At 35.9% G+C, this 18,644-nt stretch overlaps 1 protein-coding gene across 1 annotated transcript in view; it reads right to left on the minus strand.

Moving 5' to 3' along the window:
- The window catches only part of LOC117174898 (leukocyte receptor cluster member 1 homolog), a 125,121-nt gene that overhangs the window by 3,363 nt on the left and 103,114 nt on the right, over window positions 1–18,644 (minus strand). Inside the window, exon 2 of the mRNA XM_033364326.1 lies at window positions 14,500–14,599. Within this exon, the coding sequence (XP_033220217.1) occupies window positions 14,500–14,599 (100 nt within the window). The remainder of the gene's footprint in view (window positions 1–14,499; window positions 14,600–18,644) is intronic.

Consider the following 18,644-nt stretch of genomic DNA (forward strand, 5'->3'; position numbering starts at 1 on the left):
AATAAAAAACGTGTTAATAATTTAAAGAACATTTCAAAAAGGAATTTGGGTTGGTGGTGGTCCACTACGGTAAATCACTCTGCCCGGCCAGTACGTGACGAGTACAATAGGACTATTATATGACCGTGCTGTTAAGGTGTCGAAATGAACACGCAACAGACACTGAAACGGCACTGGCGTCCCAGTGCTTACTATCAAAAGAAGCTGAGCTTATACAGTGATAATATCGGGAAAACTGGTTTTGATATCGCAGCTTCCAAATGCAACGATTATCAGCGCATAACTAGGATATGTTCATGTCTAATGTCAATTATGCAGTTACTCATAGAATAAATAGAATCGAAGGAAGGAAATCAAGTGGGATGATGGTCGTGGGGGCTTCAGCGTAGGCTTTGGACTCACTCCGTCGGCTTGTGTGTTTGATTCCCGCCTCGAATTCTGGAAGAGCCTCGGCAGTCCATGCGGTGATACTAGCCCAGCAAGGGAGTTGTTTATCTCCGGAGAGTCGTGGGACCGGCACCTCTAGAGAAAAAGATTTTCTCTAAGTACTTAAAGCTGTTGCTCTTGGTGGTTCAGAAGCCACCTTAAACTGTAGGAACCCCTCCCACGACCAAGTAAGTGTGTGGGGGGTGTGTAAAGAAAGGAATAGGGAAGAAGGTGCAAGAAAAATGTAAACCCTTAAGGGACACATTAGAAGCTTCCATTCCAGAAAGGAAATCAAAGCACTTACTCAGGAAGATCACCAGCAGAAATGGCAGGCATGTTTTAACGAAGAGCTATATTTTTTCATTTTTTCTTGAAAATGGTTGCGTCGATCAAAAAACATCCTCGAAATAAAATATAATACATAAAGGGGTTACCTGATTTTCAAAGACCCATTGGAAAAAAGTATCCTTGCGATAGTTAGGATTACAAAAGATAGCTTTATCGGAAATAAAAAACATTTTTTCTGTTAGCAGGTGAGTATAGCTCATGATTGAAGGAAGGATTTAAAGAAAAATCAAAATTAGAATTGTTGGCAGAGTTATATACAAAAAAGTACAATTTTTATTACAATTTACACCCCGTATTGCTTTGTGAAATATGTTCTGGTCAAAGAAAAAAAAAACCTTCGTTTAATCACTAGTCAATCTTATCTAAAATAAGTGTGCCCAAATTGACTTTTGGACCTTGACAAAATTGGTGATACTTAGGTTTTTCGTGAAGCTGACTCGAAATCTGGTTTTGGCTTTTCAAAATTCAAAATGGTGGATCCAGTATGGCGGGCATAAATGATTAAAAATGTTTGGCAGTTAATTAAATTAGCAATACTTAGGTTTTTGAAGTCGCCGAATCGAAATCTTAATTTAAAACATTCAAAATCTCGTATCCAATATGATAAACCAAACTTATTAAAAATGTTTAGAACTTGATAAGATTGTTCATATTTACGTTTTTTGGGCCTTTTAAATTAAATCTGATGTTGGATTTTAAAAATTATAAAGCGGACGTAAATTATTAAACATGTTCGGACCTTGATTAAATTGATGATACTCATGTTATTGGAATCGCTAACTCGAAATCTGATGTTAAATGTAGGCTGAATGTAAGTAATTAAAAAAATGAGTCGAAATAAGCGCTCGTTAAAGTGAAGTCAAAACATATATATGGATAAACGGATAAAATTCTAAACATTTTTGATAATTTTGGAACGCTATATTGGATCCGCCATTTTGAATATCCAACACCTGATTTCAATTCAGCGACCCTGTAAACATAAGTATCAACAATCTTAGCAAAGTCCGGAAACTTTAATAATTCATGTATGCCATATTGGATCTGCCATTTTGAATTTTTTAAAATAAAACACCATATTTCGGTCCAACGACCCCAAAATGACGTCTCTTACAGGTTTAATTCTATGACTTTGCTTGAATTAATACAGCGTGTTAAATATCACTACGTTCAGAGTGTGTAAAAAAAGGACTCACGCTGTACATAATAAAATTCTCCAGACTGGTAAATTACACACTGCACATAAATTTTTATTTTCTAACGAAAATTTCTCCACTTTATAGTGATTTTAGATTCGTCCGTATAATATTCCACATTTGTGTAATTTTCGCGATAGAGTTTCTTTTTCGCTCTTTTGTTCGCGTGTTATGAGCGAACGTACATTTTAGTTTGCAAACTTTATTGCTTACTTTCGGCAAAAGCATAAATGCGAGTGACTGATTTTAAATTATAAATATTATGCCATATAAGTTTGCTTAATTATAAATATATTCTTAATATGATATTAATGATTTAAGTATTTGAGGTTAGGTTGATATTTTGGAAAAATTTTCCACTTTCCGTTGTTCTCTTTTACGTCACATATTAAATTTCAGTTCAGTTGAGAATTTTACACTGTTTTTCAATTTTAAACATTTCTATACTAATTTAACACCGCTGCACGTGAGTCCAGTTTTTACATACGTTTAGCGTACTGAAATTCCACAACCTTTTTTACAGTGAAGATCTAAACATTGTTAATAATTAATGTCCACCATATTGAACCCGCCATATTCAATTTAAAAAATAAAACATTAGTAATCGGTAACCCCAAAAACCTAAGTATGATCAATTTGATCAAAGTCCAAACATTTTAAATGATTCATCTCCACCATATTAGAACTGCCATTTTTAATTTAAAAAATACCACATCCGATTTTAAATCACTGACCCTATAAACCTAAGTTTCACCAACTTTATCAAGGTCCAAACATTTTTAATAACTTATGTCCGGCATATTGGATCCGTCATTTTGAATTTTGAAAATCCAATACCAGCTTTGAATTTAGCGACCCCCAAAAACCTTAATATTTTATAGTGCAATTAAATCGGACAACGCTAAATAATTTTATTTTCAAATGCCCGCATATGTTTAATGATGCACAAGTGGATCGACTTTTTTTGCCCATATATGTGTCTCTGACAGTGAAAGGGTGAAGTAGAATAAATGATCCACGCTTCTTTGTAACCATTTTCTTCGCAGATCTCTTAAAGTGTGAATTTTTTATTATTATACCATTAAGACATTCCTCTTTCAGGGTAGGCATGACTCGCTCGGTGAGGAGGGAATTGATGTGAGGAAGGAGGTATAGGTTTTTTTAAATTGATTTAAAATTCTCGTCCTACTCATTTAAGTAACACGTTCGTTCCGCAACACTGTTCCGAACCACGTTGCAGATCAATCTCTCTAGCAATCACCCCAAGTGAAGGGCCTCACAAAGTCGTCATGTCAGTTCCCCCACTCGGGCCCATTAGTATCCAAGGTCTTTTGCTTCAGGCGCCATTCACTCTAATAAAACTCTTTACATTCACTATTTGTCATAATAATTTTATCTCCTGGCACACTTCTCTAGCATCCTTCACGTCCATGCATTTTTTCATGCAAGCTCTCGTGTTTCTGTAGCTTCTTATATCCCTTCTAGTTAGGATCTCATTAATAAATTCTGACAATTCTTTCCACGATCTAACTCTGGGCACGCTTCCATTTACTTTACCTTGATGCACTTTTTTCGTTAGCCCTTTATCTTTCATTCTCTCAACATGCTCGAACTATCTTAACCGATTTCTTTCCCATGTGAAAACTAGTGTTTCTTCTGCACCACATTCTTTGAGGATTATCTTGTTACTAGCTTTGCCCATCCGAGTTTTCCCTCATATTATGCGCAGGAATTTCATCTCATTCACGATAATTTTAATTTTATTCTTTTCTTGAATGGTCGATGTGTTGCTACCGTATAGAACAGTCGGTACAATAATATAATTATACGTTTCCATTTGCGTTTTATTTGATATATATCGTTCATGCGCCAATCTAACTCCTCATATATCTTTCTGTCACTAGCGAATAAGCTACCAAGATATACGTACTTATCAACTTGTTCTATTCCCTCTTCATTTAAGACGATGTATTCAGTTTGTTCAGCATTCTTTACAAGTTTTCGATTGATCCTGCCATAACAATCTTATCGTCTGCGAACGCTAACCCACGTACTCTTACTGTTTCGAGATCCACGCCTTCTTCGTCTAAGAGGACCATTCTTAGACACTTGTCCATGATTATTATAAATAGCCATCCATTGACTCCGTACTCTTTCAGGACTTTCCAAAGTTTACTTCTACCCATCTTGTTAAATGCTTTTTCTATGCCAACAAAACAAAACTTTTTTCCCTACTCTCGAACTTGTTATGTGATCTGCCTTAAGCTAAATATTTGATCAGTACACGATCTTCCAGGCATGAATCCACTTTGGAATTCCAATATTTTTTGTTTGTTATTTTCATTATCCTACGTATAAGTATTTTTTAATATTTTACTCACGGTACTTAATAAGCCGATACCCCTGTAATTATTATAGTTGCTTTTATCTTCCTTCTTTTGTATATTGGTACGAATACCCCTTTTTCCAATTGTCTGGGATTTCTCTTACCTCGATACATAAATTTATCCATTCGCACAGTCTATGATGTATGTACTCGCTACCGTATTTAAGCATTTCACCGTTAATACTGTATAGACCAGCAGCCTTACCGTCTTGTAAGTTCTTAATTATATCTCTAACCTCAATGACACAAACTTTCTCAATTGAGTTTTCTAACGCATCGTGTTCTAAATATAAGTTGAGGTTCCCTATAGTTTCATCCCTTAATAATTCCCTAAGAGAGTCTCTCAAAGCGTCTAATATCCCGTCTGTATAATATAACATTTCACCGTGTCTGTTTATCAAGCTAACACACTTTACTTTTACTTTCCTTCCTATTTTCATGAAGCAGTTTCTTGCTTCCTTCAAAGTGGTTTTTTATTTGACTCTCTTCTTCTGTTATGACTTTATCTTTACTTTGCTTGACTAGTCGTTTAAGTTACCTCTTTTTCTCTTTGTACTAATTTTTACGTCTATTTCTCTCCTCATCGCTAAGGCCTGTGATGTACAACGTTCTGTTGTATTCTTCTTTCATTTTTTCGGCAATCTGTATTTTATCATTCCACCATGAATCGCAAGACATTCTTCCTACAACCGCACTTGCGGTTTCTGTTAATTCTCAATCTTTATTTGCGTTTCTTTCATTTTTTGGTTCTCTTGCTTCTCCATCCCTGACCTCAGTTTATTTTAGAGACTCGAAGGTTATTCAAAATCTCTCATGACCCTTGTATCTTTGACTAGCTGTCTTCGTCTCTCATCGGTAACAATGAAGTCAATTGAACTGTGGTTATTTTCTTTACACTAGGTGTACATGTGGATCATTTTATCCCTGAACAAAGTATTTGTAACAACAGGCCCTTTTCTGAGCATGAGCCAACTAATCTGTCGCCGATCTAATTTTTTATTGGATCCCGAAAATTACCTAGGACAGTTTCTGCTTCCTGATCTTTGACGCCTGTCCATCCATTCATATCTCCTAGAAGAAGAATTCTTTCACCATGATCGCATTCAAAATTTTCCAGAAAGCGTCTTATAGAGAATTCGAGTGAAATTTTTTGCAATAGAATTTATCAAAGCAATTTCTCGGTAGTTTTTACGGATCTCCTCCCTTAACTTTTTTTAGAAGCCGGGTGCCTTATTACTCTTGAATGACAATAGGCTGCCTTTTACTTCCTCTTCCGAGTTGATATAATCCAGTAAATGATGTGAATTTATACACCGTTTATTACTAACATGACACTGAATACTGCAATAGTATTCGACAGACCGCACGGAATTTTTTTTTTTTTTTAATTGAAAGCTCAAGTTAAACTCTCTTTATTTTCCTATGTTCAATAAAATCTGAATCAGAAAACTGTTATAATTCACATTTTTTAATGAGTCTTTTAACTAACGACGCATCAGGTCACATTCTCTATCGAAACAAGGTTTTTTTCCTCCCAATCGTTAAAAAGGCTTGGAAACAAGGACTAACTTCTTCGCTACAACAGAAATTGCAGATATGAGATTCTCGTTCAACAACATATCATCACCAGACGAATTTCTTTTAATCAAAAAAGTTATTTAATCTATCTTTTGCTGGTGTATCATTTTGAGATCTGCGATTTAAAACAATCCAATTGTACCCCTCCAAACAATTTATTAATGCCTGATGATTAAGTTTTTTGATAAAGCAACAGAACGATTTCTTAAATCGAGCAATTAACGAATCCTACACAGTTTATATTGCAAATAGACTGTCATGGCATTGTCACGTCTTGTGATATTTACTAGTTAAATAAACTACCAAATAATTCATACAAGATAATACAATTCGATGGTAAGCCATTTACAATATAAATTGTGCTGGGTCCTTTATGGTTAGATGCACTACAAGTTTTGGCCAAATACATTAAATTATTTTCTTATAAAAGAAAAATCATTTATTTGAAATAGTAAAAAAATATTCTCTTGGATCATCCCAAATATTTGATTGGATTATACGAAAGTTTCACTTTGATCAACCAAGACATTTACTTAGATCAACGAAAATATATGGCATAATCAACCAAATTTACCTACAACAAAAATTGTCTTGGGTCAAACATCTATTTTGTTGTCCATATAACAACTATATTCTAGGAATATTTCAACCAATATTTTGTTCACTCAACCAAATCTTTTTCGCAGTGTTTAATCTGGTTATTTTCCTCTTTTATGTGACGTTGCGTTTCAACTACGAGATAACTGGCGAAATTTTAAGGAAGTAAAATTACTTAAGAATAAAACCACGCAGCGAAAAAAGTTGATAAAAGATCAAGCAGAAAGTAATTTTAGAGACGAAAAGAAACATGGCTTGAAACTGCTAAAAGACTATGTACATATGCTATCAGAAAAAGACGAATACAAACCCATGCTTAAGGCATCGGTTTAAAATAAATACTAATAATGCATATTTTGCTTATCTGCAATAAAAATCTGTAAAGTTCTAGGTCGTTGGTATACATCAAACTATGCGAAACATCTCAGAATCAACACTCAGAAATAAAGAAAAATGGACAAAAATCAAATTAAAATGTCGAATTTTGGTATGAAAAGTTTAGTTCAGAACAAAAGATCGGATATAGAAACAGTTTTAGATGCAGATTATGCATCCATTGCTACTCCGTCGAAGAAACATAAGGGCTTACCGGAAACAGTCGATGACTTAAAAAATTCTAAATCCAAAAAATTATAAATTCTGCGTATTTTTAGTACGCGAAGACAAAGTTGAGATTTTAATAGAAAGAAACTAGGAAATGAAAAATACGATAACTTTTCTTATAGGTCAGCAAGACGTATCTGCAGATTGAAAAATGCCAAGAAGAATTTTAATTACAGTCATTTTCTTTCGTCTTTATTGGATACCTCTCATTTTAATGCAGAAAAAGATTCGCGAGGCCACCGTTATGGCAAAGAAATATAACTCTTTGTGTCGTATATATATTTGTCGTCCGTTTGGATAAGCGAAGATGCGACAAGAATAACAGTACGTATTCAATGCGACCTTTGATTTGATCAGATAGTTGGTTTCATGTTACCACCAGATGTGCACTGCGTTGCTATCTGAAGATCCTTTGGAGCTATTTCGGAAGAAGTTATCAAAAATTATTTTCAAAATAATTCTATCACGAATTACGAATATGTAGTAATAACACAGCCTATTCAAGATGGAGTTGCTGCACTTTGCTGAGCGTTTTTTGGCACCAACAACCGCTTCGTAACCGACTATGTTCTGCAAAGGTGCAACTGGATGAAAACAGCAACAGCTTTAAGAGGAACAAATTTAGCTGTATTTTCTTCTGATGGGGATACTCGATTGTTCAAATCGATGATAATCAAAGCATTTTCCCTAAAGCCTTCTCTACGTACAAAATGGCAAGTTTGGCAGATTGGAACCTTTTATCAAAAGGTACTGTGTGTACAAGACACAATTCATATTTCAACAAAACTAAAAACCGTATTTTTAAAACCTACGATTTTGCTTGTTGGAAATTGTGTGGCTTCACCAACGCACCTTCAAATATCGATTGAAGAATCCGAGAAGTTCGATTATGGACTTATCATCTCCGACCTGGATGCTACTGATACAATGAACTTTAGTTCTGCGCAAAAAAAAATGTTACCGTCGAGTTCTTTATGCTTTACGTCATATTTCTTCAATTGAAGTTACAATTGCTTATCTTAAAGTAATTTGTGACTTCGAAAAGCAAAAAAAGAACAGGCATCTATTATTCCAATAGCAGCATAATCCAGAACTCCGAATGCAAGTATTATTCAAGTAGCAGATTAATCTATATAGCCGAATTAAAGTAGCAAAGAAATCCGGTACTTTATACCGCAGAGGAAAAAATGGAGTATCTATTGTTCATGTAACAGAATAATTTAGAACTTAGAATTCGAGTAGCAAAAAAATCCGGTATTTTAATTTCGAGGGAAAAATTGGAAGCATATTATTAGAGTAGCAGAATAATCTAAAACTCGGAATTCCAGACAAGCAAAATTCAGTACCAGTATCCAGTATCCCTACCGAGAAGGGGAACAAAGTATTAAGAGGCATACATAACTATTCCACTCCGACACAAGATGGTATCAAGATCTTCTGGTGGAAGAAGTTTCCTTCAACCCACCAGCATCTGGCCCGCATTTTCTCCTCATATCTAAAATCGGAAGAGCGTATTCCGGAAAGGATATCGGGACACGAAAGGTTATTCACATGAACAAAAGCATGCATCTTAAGTCTTCTGTTCCACGACTCTACATCTCAAGCTGTCAAGGTGGTCGCGGAATATTCAATCTGGAATGTCTTCACAATAGGAATATTCTGGGTACAGCACATAGAGTCGCAAATAAAAGAGACCCTCTTCTTAAAACGTTCAGGAAGCACGAAGACATTGGCAAAGTGGCGTTTCTGTACCAAGAACCAGAGAAAGCTGCTGAAACACTCGGACTTAACTTCAGTATCAGAGATGAGCAAAATGCATCAAATCGTATTTATCTCGAGCACTCACTCCTGAATGCCCTGATTAAGAAAACATAGGAGAAAAACTTCCGCGAATAGGTCTTCAATAAGAGGATGCACGGGATCCTCCACAGAAATGTGGAGGATCAGTCAGTGTCGTGTGAGCTAACTTTTGCTTTCCTGAAATCACTCGGATTGAAGTCGGGTACGGAGAGTTTCATTTTGGCATGTCAAGACGGTGTCATTTCCACCTCGACATACCTTCTCCATATTTTGAGCCAAGACATTCCCGATGATGGTTGCAGGGCGTGCCATGCACACCCCGAGCATCTAGGACACACACGTACTATCTAGTTGTCCAACTCATGCGGGAAAGACCTGCATCCAAAGGCACAATGCGGTACTACGAGTGTTTTATTACAATCTCTGTCGCTCTCACAGCAATAAACTTAATATCGCTCCGCTAAACGCTCCTGGGAAAATTGAGTCAATTGTAAAAATGAAAAGTTCCGCATATAGTGAACTTGATATTCTCGACAATTCTTTCTGTTGCACACTCGAGTCCTGACATAGTTCTCCTTGACTTCGAGAAGCGAGCCATGTTCGTTATCGAATTTTCGGCACCAGCTGACAAAAACATCATAGCCAAGGAGAATGTAAAGAAAGAAGGGTATAGAGACCTTATAAGGGAGTTCCGACGGTTGTGCCCAGGATATTCTGTTAAACTAATCGTCCTTATTATCGGCACTCTTGATGGTGCTAAGCTTTCACTGTTTAATAGCCTGAAAATAATCCCTGCATATAAACAATATGCTAAATCGTCGTACTGATTCTGTTACAGACTGTAACCGCCTATCTCACGGTCGTCAGACGTGGTTATCGCGGAAATTTTACCGCGATTTCGTTGGGATCACGTGCATTCTTTTAGATTAGCACCCGCTCCTTTTTTTGATTACATAGTCGGATTCTTTGGATAAAAATTCGAATGATTAGTCTAAAACATTTTATCGTTTCGCGACAGATGGCGCTGTAATCGACAAATAAAATTTTCCTTCATTTTACTGTAACAGAGAATACAAACTTAAGATTCTGCAATACTCGAAATTAGTCTTAAACCAAACTACTACTTTTAGCGTAACCCAGAAGCAACGACGTGGACGTAGCAATTTTCTGTTCCCTCGGGGTGCTTGATTAACGTGAGTCCCCTTGCCTCTCACGATTCGAGGTGCTTGATTAACGTGAGTCCCTTCGCTCTGACGATTTAAGGTACTCAGGGAATCATCTTTTAATTAAAGTAAGTGCTCAAAATTATGACCTTCGGCTTCAATGTACTTACTAATCCAAAATTCAAATGAATTTACACAACAGAAAAGTGTACCTTCTTAAATATCAGCACATGCACTTGCAATTCGGTCAAGAATATTCTAAAGTGTTGTTGATTTTTCTTTGTACACTTTATCTTTCAGGTAGCCCCACAAAACGAAATCTGGTGAAGTAAGATCTGGCGATCTTGCAGGCCAATTTATCGGACCGGCTCTACCAATCCAGCGACCATTAAAATCACGATCAAGAACTTCTCGTGCTGCCGCTGAATAGTATGCCGCACAACCATCATGTTGAAACCTCATGGTCTTTGTACCATTGAAGCTGCCTTCGATAAGCTAGGGACTGATCCGTTTGTTGCCAATTATTCCACAACATACGTTGACAGTCCATGGACGCTGGTGTTCGACGTCGCGAAGCCACTGCGGATTTTCACTACTCCAGTAGTGCATGTTGTGTCGATTGACTATCCCATGTTTCGTAAAAGACGACTCGTCAGAGAATAAACCATAACGAACAAAGTTGGGATTTTGTTGTATTTGTTCACGTGCCCACTAAAAAAAAGCTACCCGATTTTGGAAATCAACGCCATGAAGTTCTTGATGTAAAGAGACATGATATGGATGAAATTTATTATGTTTCAAAATTTTCCCAACACTGCTCTGAGAAATTCCACAATCACGAGCAATTTCTCGTCTACTAACGTGAGCATTATTGGCCACTGCAGCTAATACAGAAATTTCATTATTTTCTCCAGTGACTGTTTTACGAGTTTTTTGTTTAGGTTGAACACTTCCATCGAAAGTAATAGTAATAGTAATAGTAATAGTAAAGTAATAGTACGATAAAATCAAGCATGTGACACAATTCTATTTGGGAAACGCTAAACATTGAGATTGACAGCATTATCAAGGTTTCTTCCAGCTTCTCTGTACAACAAACCCATTTCAATTTTTTCTCGTACGGTTAGATACTCCATTGTAAAGTAGTATTCGGAATAATCTTTGTTCTAACTAAAATATGTTTTGTCTTAAATGTATTTTTTCGAATTTACTGCATTTATGGAAAGAAAAAAGTAAACACTCTCGTGATGTTTCGAGAGATCCGAAGCTCTATTGCCCTTATTTTTAACCAACTTCAAAAAGAAGAAGGTTCTACCTATGTTTGTCGCGATGTATTTTTTTTATGTATGAGTTCTTATTTCACTCGTTCAACAATTCTGTAGCGATTTAAAACATTCTTTTTTTTTCGTGGTCAGTCATGTCACAATAAAAATGTTGTATTTTTTATTGTTAATGTATTGCAGAATCGTAAGCGTGCATTCTCAGTGACAGTAAAATGAAGAAAAATTGAATTTCGTCGATTACAGCGCTATCTATCGCGAAACGAGAAAAATGTTTTAGATAAATAATACGCATTTTTATCCAATGAATCCGAATATGCAATAAAAAACAAGTGTTGAAATGTTGACAGTTGCATACGGTGAGTCTACTCTGAGTAAAAAAAATGTGTATAAGTGGTACAAGCTGTTCCAAGAAGGCCGAGAGGATGTCGAAGCCGAACCTTGGACGTCCCAGCACGTCAACAACAGATGAAAACGTTCAAGCAGCGGAAGAAATGGTGTTGAAAAATCGCCGAATTACCATCAGAGAATTTGCTGAAGATGTTGGCAAATCTGTTGGCTCATTCCATGCTATCTTTTCGGACGTTTTGTGCATGAGACGTGTGTCAGCGAAATTTGTTCCAAAAGTGCTTAATTTTGATCAAAAGATCCATCGCATGACCATCGCTCAGGAGATGTTGAATGAAGTCAATAATGATCCTGATTTTCTCAAAAGGGTTATAACTGGGGATGAATCGTGGGTATATGGTTATGCCGTCGAAACTAAAGCCCAATCGTCTCAGTGGAAGCATCCTGAGTCTCCGAGACCGAAAAAAGCACGTCAAGTTCGGTGAAATGTGAAGATTTTGCTCACTGTCTTCTTTGATTGCCGTGGCGTAGTGCATCAGGAATTCTTACCACAAGGTCGTACGATCAATAAGGAGTATTACCTTCAAGTTATGCGCCGTTTGCGAGAGGCGATACGCAAAAAACGTCCGGAACTTTGGAAAAACAATTCGTCGCTTTTGCATTACGATAATGCACCTGCTCATTCATCGTTGCTTGTGAAAAATTTTCTGACCAAAAACAGCACCACAGTCATGCCTCTGCCTCCATATTCACCGGATTTGGCCCCCAGTGACTTTTTTCTTTTCCCAAAACTGAAGGGACCCATGAAAGGTCATCGATTTTCAACGATTGGAAAAATTGGAAAAATCGATGATTGGAAAAAGCGTTGGCACAAGTGTATTATATCTGAGGGAGATTACTCTGAAAGGGACAACATAAATATTGAGGAATAAATGAATCTTTTTTAAGAAAACCATAAAGTCACCTTATTTTTTGAACACACCTCGTATATATCTTTAAATTTTTTTAAGTGTTCTGAATACAGCTTACATCGTTGCAAATGGAAGGCATCCTCTCCTAAAAACGGTTAGAAAATACGAGATGATTGGCAAAGGAGCGTTCCTTCATAAAGCCGAGCAAGCGGCCGAGACCCCCGGCCTGAATTTTAACATTAGGAGTCAGGAAATTGTATTACTTCATCTCGATGCATTACTTTTAAAAGCCAAAGTAAAGAAAACAGTGGTTGAAAAATTTCGCCAACCGCTCCTCGACGATAAAATGCACGGAAACTTTTAGCCTTGAAGAAGAAGCAAACTTTTGTTTCCTCAGATCATTAAAACTTATTAGAGGTACAGAGCATTTCATTCTCACGCGCCAGTACGGTGTCATTACCAACATAGTATAACGTGACCTCATTGTACGTCAAGATGTTCCTAGCGATAGATGCAGAGCGTACAATGCACAGACTGAATATCTAGAACACATTGCGGGAACTACGATTTTCGGATAGTAGTCTCTATTGCACACTCGTGAACTAACATAATTTTCCAGGACTTCGAGAAACTAACTATATTCGAGATCGAATTTTGCTAAGAGCTGCATTTTTTGAAAATATGAACAAAAGTATTCCTGAAAATTCTAACCGATCAAGTATTACTTGTTCACAGTAAATATTTATATCATTATTTCTTACTGAAAGCTATATATCCAAAAAGCCACAATAATATTTCTTCCCGTAGAAAATTTTTTAGTTTTTCAATTTCGACGCTTCTGAGGTCTAAAGAAAGCACTTAAATTTAAAACTGATCCTAGATCGTACTAGATAATTAATCGCTGTGAATTACCGGGTTCACCATATTTAATACAATTTCACAAAATGTGCATTGCTGAGAGTCTTCATTTGACCAAAAATTTAAGCATAATTACAACAGAAAACTCATTTCAAATCCTCGACCTGACAGGTGGTCGATATATCGACCACCCCCGTCCGTAACGTAAAGGTTAATATAAAAAAAACTTTTTATGATATTTCAGCGTTATAGTTTGGTATACCCATATTTTTTAATGCGCTGAGTACGAAAAAAATAGTGAAAAAAATCCTGAAGGCACCCTTCACCTTGAAAATCACCATCTCAAGGTCATTTTTTTTATATCTTAGCGTTATGGTTGGCATACTCATGTTTTTTGAGGCGCTAAGTAAGAAAAAAATAGTGCAAAAAAACCTATATGCAGACGTGACCTTGAAAATCGACATTTCAAGGTCAAGTGATACATTGATTTATTTGTTGCTATTTTAGCGTCAAAGTTGGTACAAGCATGTTTTTATGTGCCTAGTACTAAAAAAATAGTGGAAAAAATCTTTACAAATCATTCTTGACCTCAGAATGACGATCTTTTTCCCACCAAAAGTGCAATGAACTCTAACTACATGAATATGATATGTGCGCTAACGAATATTTTCGTACTGAGCGCATCTAGATGAATGTATAAACCGAGTTTTTAGACCACAAAAAATTTTTGTTTGACCTTGGAATGACGACTATCAAGGTCAAAAAGTCTCCAAGATGTTTCTCACTATTTTCCGCTTATTGAACGCACCAAATTTTTCCCGAAAACATCAAATAGTTAATGTGCATTGGGTGGTCGATATTTCGACCACCCCGTCCTCTAAAGGTTAAGAAGGCCGATGCTCTAGGCCGATTCGAACGCATGCCATTGATTTTACTTTCCTTAGCAGATTAACACACTAATGCTATAGAAACTTGTCAATGTAGTTGATAATAATTAATACATACAGCTTTTTGCATTCGTGCTTTTTTCGCTTTCACTTCCTCATCTGCCTTCGCTTCGTCCCGACGAACTCGTGCTATATTATCTTTCGTACGAACGTGCCATCTGTAATTTTTCAAAAAATATCTACTAATTTGTATGTTTACTACTTGCAATTTACATTCTATGTTATTTGCGGGGAAAAAATTTTCTTCACTTTTTTTAACAAAAAATGGTAGACGAATCTTTCTACTCTTAAGGCCATATTATACATACCCAATTCTTAATTTGCCGATATATATATTTTTTTTAACAACTCACGTCGAAAATAAATTAAGTATTAAGATAATAACTTGGGAAATCAAATAAAAGGCAGTAGAGAACATTTGTGTGGTGTTAAATTTGTAGAATAACCAAAAATGACCGTCAACACGCTCCTTATGGCCGTTTTTTATTTTCCAAATTTTCAACTCTATATTGGTAAAGAAACCCGCCAATGAGCTAGGAATCGGATAAATAAGATTTGGTCTTAAGGTCAGCTTGTGGGCTAAGACTTATTTAAGCATGAACACTCAATTTAGAGGGCGTAATTAATTAAAAATTAAATGAATAATTTACTTTTCTAAATAGAAGGAAATGTTTCACAGAGATATCGAATCCAATTGTATGAACAATATGAAGGCTAAGAATTTTATTTATGAAACATAAATATGGTATAAGTTTTTTTTTATGTTCGTGTTGCGTACTCAAAATAGCTGTTTCTGTGACCGAGAAAGGTGCGGAGTGGGGGAACAGTGCCAAAAGAGCACTTTTAACTCCTTGGACTTAAAAGTGCCTAAAACTATGATGTGCCAGACTTAGTGTTAATATGCAGAACAAAAGCCTATATGTTAGCATCAGACTCCTAGGACCCATGGTGCGTGTAAACAATCAGTAAAGAGGAATAAACATACAATCCGTTCAATAGATTCTATTTTTGCACACGTATCCAACAAAATTCTGTACTTGAGCGGGGCGGAGTGGGGGGGGAGGGCAATTTTAAAACAATGACTGCTACAGCTATTTTAAACATACAAAGCTGAAATTTACATCAAGTATAAAATAAGAGCCTTACTATTGCTTATGAAATTCACAAGACAATGTATTCTTATTTTGCTGTTGATCATAGTAAATTAAAATTGAAAAAGATTTGAATATCTCTGCAACCAATTAACGTATAAAGATTTTTTTACTTAGGCTAGCTTTCCATGGCGGTTACAAATCTGTTGAGGGAAAAAGTACTACAGACAGTCTTCCTACATTATTTCATTTATCTTCTCTTGCGAACAGAAAAATCACAGGTAAAAATCTAATGAATAGGTCTCAAGCAAAGACATTTTTTCGGTAGGAGCACAGTTAGAATGCTTGGAAAAAGATATATGTTGAACAAAAACTATTAAGAATATTGCAAAATAAAAATAAAATTTTTAAAAATTATACGTAACATTTTTTAGGAATTTTGCAAAAGAAGTCGAGGTTATATCCTAGCATAACCGCGACCATATTTCACATAAATATGTAAGAGTTCGTCAAACTTTCAAATTTAAATATTTTTTACCCAGATGATTATTATATCTATTGACACAGGACATGCAGGTACAGATTGAATCAGACAGTATTTTAAAACAAGTAACCTTATTTATTTCAAAATCCCTTTTCTTTACAGCATAATCTCTAGTATCGTATTTCACAAGTAAAATAAATAATATAAATTCTGTCGTTTATTCTAACAGCTCTTAGAAATTGATCACATTGTTCAGTCTAGAGCACGGTAACTTAGTTAGCGTACGCCGAAGAGAGGATTATTTATGATTTGGCAGCTTGAATAGCGTTTGCCAGGAATTGAGGTTTTAAATTTGGCAGCTTAGACAGCGTACACCAAAATAGGTTGGCAACAGATAGCCGAGATAGCGCGCATTTCTCGCCCAGGAAAGGAAACTGATCTTATGCCTGAATGGCGAACTAAGATTCACCTAGAGGAAATAAATAAATGCAAATAATACGAGTCTGTAGCCGAGATGGCATGCCCAGAAAATAATGAAATCAAAATAAAATTTTTAATAAAATTCAAAATAAAAATCACAATCAAAATAAAAATCTGGAGCCGAGATAGCATACCCAGTTAATCATGTGGTTAGGTTTTTTAGAGCCGAGGTGGCGTACTCACAAAACAAAATCAATCAACTTTTCGGAGCCTAGATGGCGTGCCCGAAAACAAAATCAGAATGGTTCTTAGAGCCGAGGTGGCGTACGCAAGTTAATTCTAGAGCAGCTGAAGTAGTGTACACCGTATGTGTATTTAAACAAAAAAGATACGTTGGTTATTCATCGAGGTGTGCAACTCCTTCCCTTGTAGTGCAGTAGCACTGAAGAGATCTCGACCTGGCAAGAGACCGTTCGAACAACTGATGGGCCGCTCACCCGCTGGTATCGACTTACTACTCGCTCGCCTTCTGAAAATCGGTTTAAATGAGCTTACTTTCGAGGAAATGGGATTCTGCGCTTTCTAGTGGTAGATTTCCGTACTAACCAGCCCGCACCTCCCTCTAATTGCAATATCTATAGCTAGCTACCTATCGAGGTTGAATGTGGCTAGCTTGCCGGTGTTAACTTTTAGTGAGTCCCAACTGTTACAAATATTTCCTAAAATATCTTTTATAACATGTTTTTCTTAAATTGTTGGAAGTGGGGGAAGGGGGATCAGTGAACCGTAACTGTGCGAAATGTTGCATGCGCGATATATTTTTTTCGCATTGTTCCACTTCAAAAAATTTAACAAACAATATATGTTCTAAGGAATAATTATATAAATTATGGGTGTAGTCACTCTAGAATATAATCTCGAAAAGAAAATTCGAAATTCTTTTTACCTGTATAATTTTGGTCAAGAATAAAACTTTTTTAATAGTCTCATTAGTGAGTAAGATATATATTCTACTTGCCAAAATGCTCAACGTCGTGCAAAGGGTTCACGAGGCTGAAATTCGAAATTTTTTATTTCCGCACTACAGCAATTTAGATATTTTAGTTAGCCTTAAGGCCATGTGATAAGTGGGTCACGTGATCAGATTCATACCTTACCGTCACTTTTTTATTTCCTAACTTACATTCACACGAAACGCCACATCGAGTTTAAAATTCGGGATAATAAAACAAGAAGCACTAAGAATGGTGGGGCTGGTCCTAAATTTGTATAATAATGAAAAAAGTTTTTTGTTGTAAATAATTTTTTTCGCTTTTTTGATCATTTTTAAATTTTAGGACAAGACCCAACTTTCTTAGTGCTTCTTATTTATTATCCTAAATTTTCAACTCGATGTGGCGCTTCGTGTGAAAATAAGTTGGGAAATGAAAAAAGTGGTGGTAAGGTAGGATTCTGGTCACGTGAGCCACTCGTCACATGTCCTTAATGAATTTTTTTCTTTTAGTTCTAAATTATTTCAAGATCGAACAAACAAAATTAATTGCATAATTTGACTAAGAATTTTGCGTTTTTTACAACTCGCCAGAACATATTTACGTTTCCGTAGAAAGTTTTTAACATTTCTATTTCCTATATATACGTAAATTTCGTCTTGTACAGAAAAAATATCGAACGACACCAAGGGTCGCTCTTAGCCTGAATAGGAAGTAGACTTTTATAAACATGTAAGCGATAGCTGATATTTTATAAATTCTTTAGCCCGTTTAGCCGTACGAGATCAGCGATTCAGAATTTAGTTTTCGGTATACATTCGTCATCAGAAGTCAGTTTGAAAGTTATACAGTGATTAAAAATATCATATTTTGGTGTGTTTGTCCGAAAATATACGTAGTGTTTTGCTGCAGATGAACTACAAACATGAATCGGGGGCACAGAAGAGGAAGAAAAAAGAAGACCACGAAAAAAAGAAATAAAAAAAAACAGCTTCCCTTTAAGAATTTTTTTAAGTTTTCTAGTTGTGAGTGATGATAACGTTGGGAATCTTTCTATCTTAAAAAAAGCTTCCAAGGATGTCAGTGATAATTCAACTGCACCTTCTTCGTCTCATGAAGACACTTTTCGCGATGTCGGCGATAACGGGGAAAATATTATTATCTTAGAAACAACTTTGAAGGGTAATTTCATTACTAATTTAACTGCACCTTCTTC

The sequence above is a fragment of the Belonocnema kinseyi genome, chromosome 6, assembly GCF_010883055.1.
Source record: "Belonocnema kinseyi isolate 2016_QV_RU_SX_M_011 chromosome 6, B_treatae_v1, whole genome shotgun sequence".
NCBI lineage: Eukaryota > Metazoa > Arthropoda > Insecta > Hymenoptera > Cynipidae > Belonocnema > Belonocnema kinseyi.